This window comes from Polyodon spathula, chromosome 14 (assembly GCF_017654505.1).
Source record: "Polyodon spathula isolate WHYD16114869_AA chromosome 14, ASM1765450v1, whole genome shotgun sequence".
Classification (NCBI taxonomy): Eukaryota; Metazoa; Chordata; class Actinopteri; order Acipenseriformes; family Polyodontidae; genus Polyodon; species Polyodon spathula.
In genome coordinates, this window is record NC_054547.1 from 3,212,770 (window position 1) to 3,226,180 (window position 13,411).

At 38.1% G+C, this 13,411-nt stretch overlaps 2 protein-coding genes across 5 annotated transcripts in view; both read left to right on the forward strand.

Moving 5' to 3' along the window:
* Positions 1 to 2,629: 2,629 nt before the first annotated feature.
* LOC121326978 (leptin receptor gene-related protein) lies at positions 2,630 to 11,191 on the forward strand. The gene is made up of 4 exons (XM_041270684.1): positions 2,630 to 2,737; positions 7,988 to 8,063; positions 8,302 to 8,488; positions 9,357 to 11,191. Exons 1-4 carry the CDS (start codon positions 2,722 to 2,724, stop codon positions 9,471 to 9,473), a joined length of 396 nt encoding a protein of 131 aa, XP_041126618.1. The 5' UTR covers positions 2,630 to 2,721; the 3' UTR covers positions 9,474 to 11,191.
* Positions 11,192 to 12,895: 1,704 nt separating this feature from the next.
* Positions 12,896 to 13,411, forward strand: part of LOC121327039 (leptin receptor-like) — a 35,885-nt gene continuing 35,369 nt past the window's right edge. For all 4 annotated transcript variants that reach the window (XM_041270812.1, XM_041270814.1, XM_041270813.1 and 1 more), the window contains exon 1: positions 12,896 to 13,264. The gene's annotated coding sequence lies outside the window, so the exon portion shown is untranslated. The remainder of the gene's footprint in view (positions 13,265 to 13,411) is intronic.

The window sequence follows — 13,411 nt, forward strand, 5'->3', positions numbered from 1 at the left end:
TTAGTATTTTCTTTCTTTTTTTTTAAACAGAGGACTTTATAGTATTTATGAAAATGTTTTAGTTTATGGTTGGGATTTTAAGTCAAATAAAACAGAGTATTCAGACTTGCTAATTGAAATTTGTTGTGTATCAGATGATTGTTATAGTTGGGTGCAAAATGAGGTTTCCTTAATGGCAGTGAGAAGAAGTCACGCGTGAAGCCAACTCTAGAAAAGCATTCTAGAATGTTGAATTGAAGAATCTGTCCTGTTTGTCCTATTATAGCACTAAATCCTGTGCAGTGTCTTCATCTTCCATGGAGTCTATTTTAATGATGTAAACAGCGGTGGATCTGAATAGCACCACTCATATAAATCCAGCTGGGTTGTGTAACTGGCAGAGCTGTGTGGTGTGCTGACGTTACGGATTGTGGTTTAGACGCTTGCTTGCAGTGCTCGTGGGCGCCGGTTCGTGCCCAGTGCTCGTGGGCGCCGGTTCGTGCCCAGTGCTCGTGGGCGCCGGTTCGTGCCCAGTGCTCGTGGGCGCCGGTTCGTGCCCAGTGCTCGTGGGCGCCGGTTCGTGCCCAGTGCTCGTGGGCGCCGGTTCGTGCCCAGCGCTCGTGGGCGCCGGTTCGTGCCCAGTGCTCGTGGGCGCCGGTTCGTGCCCAGTGCTCGTGGGCGCCGGTTCGTGCCCAGTGCTCGTGGGCGCCGGTTCGTGCCCAGTGCTCGTGGGCGCCGGTTCGTGCCCAGTGCTCGTGGGCGCCGGTTCGTGCCCAGCCTCTACCCTGTTACAGCTGTTTATTTACCCACTTAATGACATTACATTCCCTAAAAATACAGTGAAAGGAGGTTGAAAAGCCAGATTTATAAATGTTCCCTTTGCAATATAAGTTTACCACAGTGTCTACTGTGTGTTTACCATCACTAACCCTGGTTTTCCATGTTTTTTAATTTGCTTTACCATACCTCACTAGTCTTTACAATGCTTACCAATGCTTTATTACACTTTGCTATGCTTTTATTATGGTAAATGTGTATAAGGTTTAGGGTGGTGGTATTAAGATCTGTCACTGTTTAGGTTAATAAAATAGCCCCCCTTGACATATAACCTGTGGAATTATCATGTATACTTTATAAATGAAACACTTCTTTTGTTTGTTTATTTGCACCATTGTGAAAACTCCTAATTAGTAACAATAACATTCCTGGGTTTGGCAAGACCAACCCTGGCCTGAATTCAATACACAATGAGTAACAGAGCTGTTTTAAATATAGCAGTGTGCTGCACCACTCAATAACGTGTCTCTCCAGTGAAAATATAGCAGTGTGCTGCACCACTCAATAATGTGTCTCTCCAGTGAAAATATAGCAGTGTGCTGCACCACTCAGTAACGTGTCTCTCTATTGAAAATGTAGCAGTGTGCTGCACCATTCAATAAAATACCTCTCCAGTGAAAATAAAACAGCTTTGGTGGTGCTGTAATTCACTTTTTATTTCATACAGGGCTGGTTTCACAGAAATAAATTAATACAAATCTTGGACTACTTTACCTAAATTAACATCAGGTAGTCCAAGATTAGAGCTAACTGGGGTCTGTGAAACCAGGCGATCGGGGTTCTACTCGCACATTAAGACTCTGATTGCAAATGATATTTAGACCTATTTTATACATGATCAATACACGGCACAGAACATCTCACAGTGACCAGTGGTCTAGTGGTAGCAAGCATCTGTACAGTTAAACCAACACCTGAAAGATCTTACCTTCCTACCCCTCTTAAGACTGGTCTATTTTCAAATGTCCAGGGGTGTCCCAGCTAACCTTGAAAAAATGGATGTGCACTGTTATTAAAACTGCTGTGAGAAGGTGGTGAGTTTTTTCATACAATGTGTGTTTGTTCATCTGCTGTGAAAGTATTACTGAATTGTGAATTATGTTTTTGTGATTTGTTGGTTATGTTTCTGCCCATTCCAGCCTGTGCATTCTATTGTGTGCAATGCACAAACACAAAATAAATTTAAAAAAAAAATATATATACAAAAAACAAAGTATTGCTTTATTTGTTGTCAGTGTTGTCCATTCTTTTGATAGTGGTTAGTTAACTTTTTTTGTGAACTGTTGAAAGGTACTGATTTAATTTAAAATAATAATAATAAAAACACCTTTAAACTGTGGTAATGATACACACAGCAAGCACTGTGCACTGTCCTGCCAGGAGCATTTCTGATACATATCGTTATTTTAATATAACTAGGGCAAGTTGGGAAACTGGTGTGTGTGTGTGTGTGTGTGTGTGTGTGTGTGTGTGTGTGTGTGTGTAATTCTGCATGGAAGTCCACCTGGTTCAAAAACGCGTTTAGTGCACGTTTTCATTTGACTTTAGCATGTGCTGTAATTATAATTACCCATTAGAAATCTCTTTAATTCAGTGGTAACCCCACTGTAACTAATATGTAATTTTAAAGAAGTGTTGAAAGATCTGACATTAAATCTAATATTAGCTAATGTAGTCTCAATATTTAAGTGCCAAACTGAAATAAATATAATTAAAAAAAAAAAAAAAAAAAAACACATTGTGTACAATGTTTTGACCCAGGTGGCCTTCCATAGAAATGCCACGTACTGTCTTTTTAAAAAGTCAAGCGGTTGAGCGAGGCAAATGACGTACTGAACGTTGCAGGAAACAGGAAGCGACTGCAACTACTCAACAACAACAAAGAAACACAAATTCTTTAACAACATGGCCGGGATTAAAGGTACGTGACAATTTTAGTTTCTTTTCCTCATTTATCCCTTATTGAGAGCTGCTTCAGACCCTTATGTGCACGCTGTTAGTTTTGCGTTGAGGTATGACAGTGCTAAGGTTGAACTGGCTGGGAATCGTTCAGTACAGTGTGGGGGGGATATACAAACGACAAGGTCAGTTCAGTTTTGTATACCCAAAGTGAAGTTTTAAAACCGTAGTGACACAATAAACGAGCTTTATTCTTAATAATTTGTTTACACACATTAATTGTGGATTCAAAGCGGGATCGGCTAACTGTTGCCATGGCAACCGACTTTAAAAAAAAAAAAAAAAAAAAAAAAAAAATCTGAATGTTCCTCACATCAACACACTCAATCAGAATTCTGTATAGTAAATGTTTCCGATACAACCTTCTTTGTATTGCTGATTAATTACATTAACGATGGCTGATAAACAGCAGGTAGCCTGTATTTTCTGATTGTTAGTTTTTAGTTTTTATATAAAACGACTTTGTAGATTGTATTTGAATTGGTGTCATCCGTGAAGAAAACAACACGCAGCATGTTTATAGAATGTCCGGCCAAAATTGGATGAGAGACTTAAAAAAACAAACAAAAACAAAAAAAAGAGGTGGGTCCCTGACAACGAAATTTAAAACCTTACAGAACTTGACTTTCTTTTGTGGCTGACAAACTTAGTATATATATATATATATATATATATATATATATATAATATATATATATATATATATATATTCAATTTCAGTATCCAAGTAAGGAGGAAGAGCAGGATGAGTAATTCCAGTGTGCTGTGATACATGCAGAGCTGCCAAGTTTCACAACAGGCCTTCCAATCGATTCCACTGACAGCTGCATGGCAACATTTTCATAAGAAGACAAAAACTAAAACAAACAATTAAAATATTGTAAACATGCTTTCCTGGTTTAAGGAAATTGAGATGGAATGACAAACCAAATCATCTGGCTCTTCAGCTTTGTTATATACATATTGTTTTAAAATAGCTTTCTATTATTATTATTATTATTGTTATTATTATTATAACTCTCCTCACAAATTTTACATTTAACTAGAATTGTCCTTGAGTTATTGTTGCTACCCACTGCCAATACCAGATTAACCCACTGGGAGATAAAGAAAAGGCTCCCGTTGCATAGCAGATTGATTAATTACAGGTTTTACAATGAGTTTAATTCAGGGATGGAAATAAGACTCCCATTACCTAGCGGTTGGATGCATTCCTGGTTTTACTGTGAGTTTAATAAGATACACCTGAGGATGTTGCCTATATCCTGTGGTCAGTCAAGCTTGTATTAAAACCTATAATGGGTGAAACTACAGTGAAAGTAGTGCTTTTCTACATTCCCTGTAACATTAATACACCTAATGGGTTGTCGATGACACCATGTATATGTATAGAATAGAAGGTAAAGTAAAAGATTAACTAAGCACGTAAAAAATGTAAAAGAAAGACTGAGTACGCTATGAATATGTCTATGTCATGAACAATGCACGTCACATAAAATTTTATATATATATATATATATATAATATATATATAGATATATATATATATATATATCTCTCCACCCACTCAGTTTAAGCTCACACCCAGTTTAAGAAGCCATAAAACGAAGAGAGAGGGAAGTACTAGTTAAGAAAAGTTAACAGAGATAAAAGGGTAGTAAATTTAGGTTAGTGATTTTAGTTTGGCTGCCAAGGAAATAGATTATATATTTTTTTGCTATCCATTCATTTTATTTAGTTATATTTGCGTACATTAAGTTAGTTTATTTATTTCTCTGCCTCCTTACTGTTGTTCTGCTGCATCACAAATGGATCGGTTTCTTATGACAAAATAAAGAACCTGTGCCTCACACTACTACTAGCAGCACTGATAATAAAAGTCCAATGGAGGAAAGTAACATAAAATCTGCCATTGCTTCTTGTTATTCTAGTGCAGCAGCTGACGATCTTAATAAAGATACTCTTAGCCAGCCTGTTTTAAAATCTTATCCACGCCGAGATGTGTTTGGTCAGCGAGAGAAGGTTTAACGCAAGTTGGTTTAAAACGCATCCCTGGCTCGAGTATTCCATAACAAAAGATACTTTTTTGTTTTCCTTGTCATATTTTCTGGGTAGTAAATGACAAAGATACCGTGTTTACATTACGCAGGTTTAACATTTGGAAATCTGAGCTTGAACGTGAAAAGGGTGTTCACAAACGTGCCTCAAGACATGCTCATTTGCAAGCTGTTGCCGCTTGGAGTGAGTTTAAACACAGACAGGCAACAAGAGAAACCACTGATTCTCAGTTAAGAAGTGGAGAAAAACAGCTACTACGTTAAAAACATTGGAGGGCTAGTATGTTTTCTTGTAGTCAATGAACACCCCCCTTCATGGGGATAGTGTTAAAATAGATGATGTGGACTGTTTTACAACTGAGCTTTTCATAAAGCTATTTGATTAAAGAGCCCAAATTAGCAGAGATAGTAAAGACTATACCACAGAATGCAAAGTATACATCAAAAGATTCAATACCTGAGGAGCATCTGATTGGCTTATTGGAATTGCATCAGTTGGATGCAGAATACATTACAACTCAAATACTTCAACGTTGCTCTGAAGTAGGTTTTAATGCTGACAACATCATCAGCCAGTGCTATGTTTGGAATCAGTGATGAGTGGGGTTAATGGAGGTGTGCAGGCTTTGCTGCAAAGAAAACTAGGAAGACACACTCCATACATACATTGTTACAACCATCAGCTGTACTTAGTAGTAGTGCATGCAGTTCAAAGTGAACAATGTACAAGGAGATTTTTTGATCTTTGTAGTTCTCTGTATGCATTCTTTCATCGGCACTACATTACTCAAAAGTACAATGGCCCTTCACTAAAGAGATAGCTAGAAATTTGCTGGACAAGCCATTTTGAAGTGACCAAATGTGTTGCTGATAATCATGATCTTATTGATATACTGTCAGAAGTCTCAGAGGATAATATTGCTTCCATAGACTCATGTACAGAAGCATCCAGACTTTTTTCTCAGCTGAAGAGACAGAGCTCCTTTGTTCTTGGAAAGTTCCTAGTCCATATTCTTGGAATTTTAAAGCCAGCCAATGCTGCTCTTCAGTCGCACTCTGTTGATCTGTATTCTGCTGGTGAGGTGATAAATGCATCAGTAGATGCATTAAAAAATCTCTGTCAGAATGATTTCTGGATTGAGCAGTAGATGTGCATACTACAAAGAGACAGAGAACCACGAGTAAGCAGCTAGCTGATTCTGTTGTGTTTTCAACATAGATCTGAATGGCTGCACTGCAGACCCGCAGGCGCCCTATCAGCCACAAGGGGCGCTGGTGCGTGGTGAACCGTGGATTGCCCTGCCGACCTAAGTCCTCCCTACCTGGGCGGCGCTTGGCCAATTGTGCACCGCTCCCTAGGAATTCCCGGTCATGGTCAGCAATGACATAACCTGGATTCGAACCTGTGATCTCCAGGCTATAGGGCACATCCTTCTAGTACATTTCTTGATGCTACCATGCTAGAGCCTCTTCAGACGATAGCTGTTGTTGACAAAAATTACATGGCCAATGAAATTGTTGTAGCAAAACCTGTGTTGCTTAGAAAACTCAACAAAGATGCAGACTGTGCTGCTGTCTGTAAACGTCTGCATTTCCTTTGCCGCATAAGGTGTATCTACAGCTTCATGTGAAAATTCCTTATTTTGGCTCGTTAAAAAGCTATCGCTATGAGTCTGAACATGGATGACCTTCTCCAAGTCAAAAAATAGAAAACTTATGCTTTAATTATATTGCTTTCATTTTTGTTTCATTACTTTTGGAAAGTGGAATTAAAAAAAGGCAGAGATAAAAATGTACACCTGTAGAACATGGATGGCAGAGATGCACTGAATACATCTAAAAGAGTACTCAGTATTTGGCGAGTCACTGCTTTTACATTCGTTTGTCATGGAATTGCCTATAAGCCTATATGATTACTGCAACAAAAATTACTATGTTTAAAAGTATGTGTCTAAATGGTGGCCCCTGTAAGAGGTCTGCTGGCTCCCCCATCCTAAAGGAGCTAGAGCCGGGCATGCATGTGTTTACAGTTTTAAACCACGGCCGCTTAATGAGCGATCATCCATTTAATATGATATGTATAAAAAAACAAAGCGGATCTTAGTGTTGCCCTTAAAACTACTCCCCTTCAATAGTGTATGGTATGTAGTAACCCAATTAAAACCTGTTGTTAACTTGCGACGCTGAGCATACACTTCCATCCCACTGTAGGTATTGAGTTTATTATAAATCTGTGTATCCAGAAACATAAATGGGGAGACTGCAGTCACCTGCTATTTCCACAAGGTGACAGCCTCGTACATGTTCAGAGTAGGACTGTATGCGTGCATGTGAACCTTAAGTTCAGCTTTGTATTCACATCATTTCAGTAGTGCATAACCCCTAATCAATGTAACTCCTAGGAATAGTTGATACAAAACACTCTGATTCACTGTCCGTCTTTTCAATGAAATATAGCTGCCTTTGGTAGAAATGAGAGTAATCGCATGTGCCATGACGTGACATTTTCTTATCAGCTTATCAGTCAGAAATGTAACCGTTATCATTCTGGTGGTTTTGAGTATAGTAAAGGCTGTACCGTGCAGCATTAAGTACTAGTGTGATTCCTTGCAGAATGTATCCCTAGGTGGCAGGGAGTGGATATAAAAACAGTACCTTATTTCAGTCATTGAAAGTTGTTAAGGAGTATTGTGTCATGTGCGTAGCCATTAAGTATTTTATTAATATAGTTTTATTGGCATAAAGTTAGCAACGCATTCGGACTACCTTACCTATTGTAACATTGGATAATCCAAGATTAGTGTTAATTGTGGTCTGTGAAACCAGCTAATCATTTTTATTTTTTTTTGTACAAATGTGGGCTCCACTTTACTCAGACCTTGCAATTTCCAGATGTGTCTATATTTCCAACAATTTGAAATGACTAAAATGAGTATTGGAGATGTTTTAACTGTTATTTCTGTCTTGGCTAAAATCTTATTATCCTGGTTAATTTAATTCAAGCAAGGTCTTCACTTGCTGCAAGACTTTAATTCATGTGTTTGTTTTGCCCCTGAGACATCATTAACCTATTGGATGTGCCCTGAATTTGAGTTGATGCAACTGAAATATTGCTACTAGTCATTTTAAACTAATTTGCATGCCTTCTTTTTCAGCTTTAGTTGGGTTGTCGTTCAGTGGCGCTATTGGCCTCACATTCCTAATGCTGGCATGTGGATTGGAGCAGTTTGGGTATGTATTGTGTTTTTACTGGGCATACACTTCCATCCCACTGTAGGTATTGTCAAAAGGTGATATTTCTGAACTTGCTGTTCCCCCAAAAGTCTCCTTGTTCACAGGTGTGCTTGTGGAGAATTACACACTTGTAACAACACTTGCTCTGACTAGATTGAGATTATTTTCATCACCAAATGCATGCAACACATTTGAAAGGTTGTTTTGTTTTTCCCCTGGGATTCTCTCCTCACAGTGTGTACTGGCCTCTGTTTGTCTTGATATTTTACGTGGTATCGCCCATTCCTCACTTCATTGCGAAGAGGATTGGAAATGACTCGGACGCTGCCAGCAGTGCCTGCCGGGAGCTGGCGTATTTCTTCACAACCGGAATTGTGGTCTCCGCCTTCGGGATGCCAATCATTCTCGCTCGGATCAGTGTGGTGAGTAGCTTTATAAATAGCCCATTAGTTCTCTGGAATAATGGTGATGGTGAAACAGTGGGAGAACTCGACTAACCCTTTTGGCAGTTAAAGTAGTGTGCAGACTCCGTGAGGTTTTTTTTTGTTTGTTTGTTTTTCCCCCAAAGGGCACTTATCATCCACTTTAGTGTTAACAACTGCACATTAGTCTAAATAAAAAATAGGGCTTGTACAAGCTTTCTATTTACCAATGTTGGGGAAAGATGAGCACTTTTTATAAACTGTAGGCATAATAGCTTTTGCAGCAGAGCATTGGAATGAGTATATATACAATTGCATGTCTTTTGCCTGTTTATTGCCTCTATAAAGAAAGGAAGTACTGTCATTGATATTGTCATTGATAACTGAATTTTAACCCATTGCATTTGCACAAGAACATTTTTACAACAAATAAAATTACCAAAAGTATAAAGAAAGAATATATTGGGAAAGTGTAATGTCACTGACAGATATGACAATACTAACTCCCTCAAACAATTAAAACCTGTTTTAAAGACCTTTTCAAGGTTTAAGGTAAAATTTACAGCTTGCCCACACTGATGTGCTGACTTTTAACTTCATGTTCTCAAAGATCAGGATATGTAAAGTACATTTCCCAGTCAACGCGAAAGTAGTTTGCTGTGTTACTTCCAAATGACAAGAACCCTGTTCTCCAACGGTATGTCAAGCAACCAATAACATGTCACTTATTTAAAATGTCAAGCATGTGAAAAGGTTACTGTGATTGTCTGTATGACTGTGAGTCGAGTTGTGCATGTGGTTTTAAACAGCAATGAGCCCAATGTTATCAGCTGGGAGCTTTCTGAATGGATTTTGCTTTGCGTCTCAGATCGCGTGGGGAGCGTGTGGACTCGTGCTAGCTGGAAATGCTGTGATTTTCCTCACCATCCTTGGCTTCTTCTTGGTATTCGGCAGAAGCGATGACTTCAGCTGGGAACAATGGTAGCTTTCCACCCAAGTTAACACATAGGCATCACAAATGAAGATCCATTGACTGCTGTTTTGGTTGGTTTTGTTTTTGACAAGGAGGAGAAAATGATAATGAAACACTAAAGCCATTGTCTGCATTTTTTTTTTTTCACACTGACATAAAATAACAGTGATTTAAATGTTTGCTAGATTTCAGAAGAAAAACAATTACAAAATTATTTTACAGTGGGTGTGGTTACGGTATGTCAACTTCTGTCTCTAACTCATTTCCCTTTTGAGAAGTCTAGGAAACACAAACTGAAACCCTACCTTTTGAAATGCCAAAGATCCACAAATGTTAAAATAAATAGCAGCAGTTTCATTTTTTTTATAAATGGAAATCTGGAAATGGAGAATAACATTTCCTGCATCTATTTTCAAATTTTTGACTTCTTCCAGTACATTCCAACCCTGCCCCATTGTACAGCTGTCCCCCGTGTCCAACACTGAAGGCAAGTATTCATCCTATTGGCAGCTTTGCCATAGAAGTTGACAAGTGTAGCTATTGAAGTTCTTCGCTCCCTCGGCTTTGTTTGCTATACAGAACACTGGCATGGTCTGATTTGAATGATCTGATCCTTGATGAATATGAATGCTGATACTCTTTAACACCATTATAATCCAGTTCACTGACTCCAACAAGTTCCTTTTTAAATGAGGTCTTCGATGGGACAGCTGGACAGATTATTAAGATCCCCCTCTGTGTAGATCATTAAAAAAGGCTCCTAAAATGAGTGTTTCCTAATGCTTTAAAACGCTTTTCCTAGAAGTGTTAGAATTTTCAATCCAAAGCAACTTTATAGATAAACTGTTGTGTCCTGGTACCTTTTGCTGTAGATCACATGGTCTGATTGCAGCTAGATCATTGGTGTGAAAGTGTACTACATCTCATGAAGTGATTAATAACCAGGAAGTCACGACAGCTTTTTTACATTTATCTATATCCTTGTCTTTTAAATATTTGTGTATTCCAAATTAAAGTATAAAATACAAGAAAAGAACCAAAAGTTATTTAACGGGGCCAGTGAGGTCGTCCATAACTATGAAATACTGAATAGAAACACTAAAATAAACTTAATCATAAAATATGCCCCTGGTCCCCTCACTAAAAATGACTTTTGCTAATTGACATACACAATGGGATGTGGCTGTATTATGGGATTATATTGAATCTGATTGGATTAGTTAGTCTGGAGTGTTCTAAATTTCTTTTTTTTTTTTTTTTACAGTGTCAGTACTTAGACACACATTATATACTACATTTCTTATGTGATAACAACTTTGTGTTGGCCATTTGGCAAGTGCAGCCAGTGTGATGACGTGGCAATTAAGTACCTTTTTGTTAATCATCCCAATATAATTGCTCCTGTGAATTGTATTTGTCATATGCAATTGTGTGTTATCTTTAAGAACTTCACTTGTCTTTTGTGTGGGGGGTATTTTTTTACTGTTTCATTTTCATATCATGTCAAAATTAAAAAAGGAACTAAAGCACTATTTTTTTTTTTGTAATTTGTATACAAAATTGTAACACACTTGTTGATTCTTCAGCTTTGTATTGTCAAATGATATTAATGATAAAACCCTTTTGTAATGTTATTTGAACAGTGCCTATTACCAGATACAAATCTGTTTACATAAAAGTTGTGTATAGTGCACTGGAGGAAAAAAATAAAGCTTTTGTTGTCTTGTTTATTTTCTTACCTTTTTTTTTAACTTGTCTATATTAAAGTGAACTTGTATGTGCTTCTGTGGATTTATTTCATATTGAAGTGAAACTGAGCACAGGGAGTATGTATGGCATATAGCAGGATCATGCCTTTGCTCTGAAAGAGAGAAGATACTTTGCTGGTACTGGATAATTAATACATGGATTAGCGCTTAGGTTGCCTGCAAGTACTTTAACCCATTACCATGTTAGCTGGATTGTGCATTTCCTGGCATTTAGGTCCTTACAAGGCACAGGCATTCCTGTGTTCATTTCAGTGAGGTAAAAAATGGTCACCATTGGCAGTAATGTAGCATTTTTTCCATATAGGTAACTTGCTGTGAATTGTCAGAAGCTTGTGTAGTGAGAGGTGTTACAGTCAATACATCCAAGTAATTAAATTACATTGGAAGCTATTTCCTCATTTTATTGCTGCATGTACTTGGAAATGCCTTTTTGAACCTGGCAATGATTTGGTGATATTGCAACACTGAATTTCAGACAGTCTGCATTGTAGTACGGAAATATACACTTGTACATTTTGTAAAAGAAACACTTTTTTTCCTCCAGCATCATAATTCTGTTCCTGCACCTGACAAAGCACCTGTAATGTAAAAGGACTTCTCATCTGGCACATTCGTAGCAAAGTGAAAACATTGCCTGAAGCACTGATTATGTCATTCTGTCTGTTTTTAAAACCATTTCTGCTCTATTCAGTCACCAAATAGACATCATTATAAGGTTTAGGAAATTATAGGTAATTGCTTACTTGGCTCTTGTTTAATGGCCAGGAAGCCAAAGGACAGTTTGTTTTTGCACTGATACATGTCCTGGCTTATCTCTTTTAGCACCTTTTATATTTATCAGCTGCACAAAGATGGCACCATCTTACAAAACTGTGTCATGGGTAACCTATGTAAATCTCTGCAGAACCTGTTTATATACACAGTACAACCTTCTACAGTTGGATGGATGTTAAGGAAAGCAAACTGATTAAGATTTTATTTTATTTTTTTCTTACAGTGTACAAGATTACTCCAGCCACTATGTAAAAGACATTGAATGTGTGCAGTGGTTGTGTAATGCACACAAGCAAACAAACCATTTTCCAGGTCTTCAAGGGTTTATTCATGCAAGTGCATTTAGAATTAACCAAATGTTTAGTTAATGGGGCAATACAATTTTTTTTTTCATTTCATAGAAAACATGCCCTTTTATGATATACAAGCTTGAAAAAACCTTCATCAGAATCCACAGTGTTTTGCTGAATTGATTCTCTTCCATTCTTGATCTTTTATTTCCTGCTGGAAAACCACAGAAAACAGTAAGTCACTTGTGCCTGATTGTGTCTCAGTTTACCTCCTGCAATAGAGAACACACTATGATAGTTGTCATGGAGTGCTGACAGTGAAGTATTTTGACGGTAGGTTCTTGATAGTTCTCTGATGGCTTAGTTACAGTAGGTAAAACTTGAAAGTACATACATCTATCAGTGCGTTATGAAACTCCATGATAAGAGACACGGCAGTGTACAGGGGGCCATCTGCTTTGTATTTTCTGAAGTAGTTTATACAGGAGCGTGAGGGTAGGGGATAGCATACTGTGTGCTACAAGCTGCAGTCTCTACAGGAGTATTATGAAGTCCTGCTCAGCCTGACAGCTGACCTGTAGATGTAAACACCACTGTAAACCAACACTCTGCCTTTCAAGCAACTCTAGCCTTTGATATGCAAACTGGGGAAAACGCGTTGACAAAAGGCCTGCCTGTATGTGCAGTGTTTAGTAGTAATGGCTCTTGCTGGGAAGTTAATTTTAAAGCCACATAAGCACTGGGAAAGTCACCAATGTTCAGCCCGGAGTGCCTGGGTTGTGAGATGATTGGTATATATTCCTGGCTGCTCCTCATTATAGCACAGTGTTGGCCTAGAGACGGCAGGCTGAGCCAGCAGAGTAACACATCTGTGAGACTGGATCGAAAGATAGCAACAACAACTTAGTGCTGTCTCTCTGTGTGTGTGTTTCTGGGTACTGTATGATGTAAATGTCCTTATCAACAATCGGTGAGTAATCAGATGTTCTTTTGATTTTGCAAACGGTCATACTAAAGCAATGATTTGCTGTTAATGGGTTTTGCAAAGTATTTTATACTTGCTGTTTCAGTTTTCTTTGCACAAAACAACAGTAAAATGCATTGGTTTCTGGTCCAG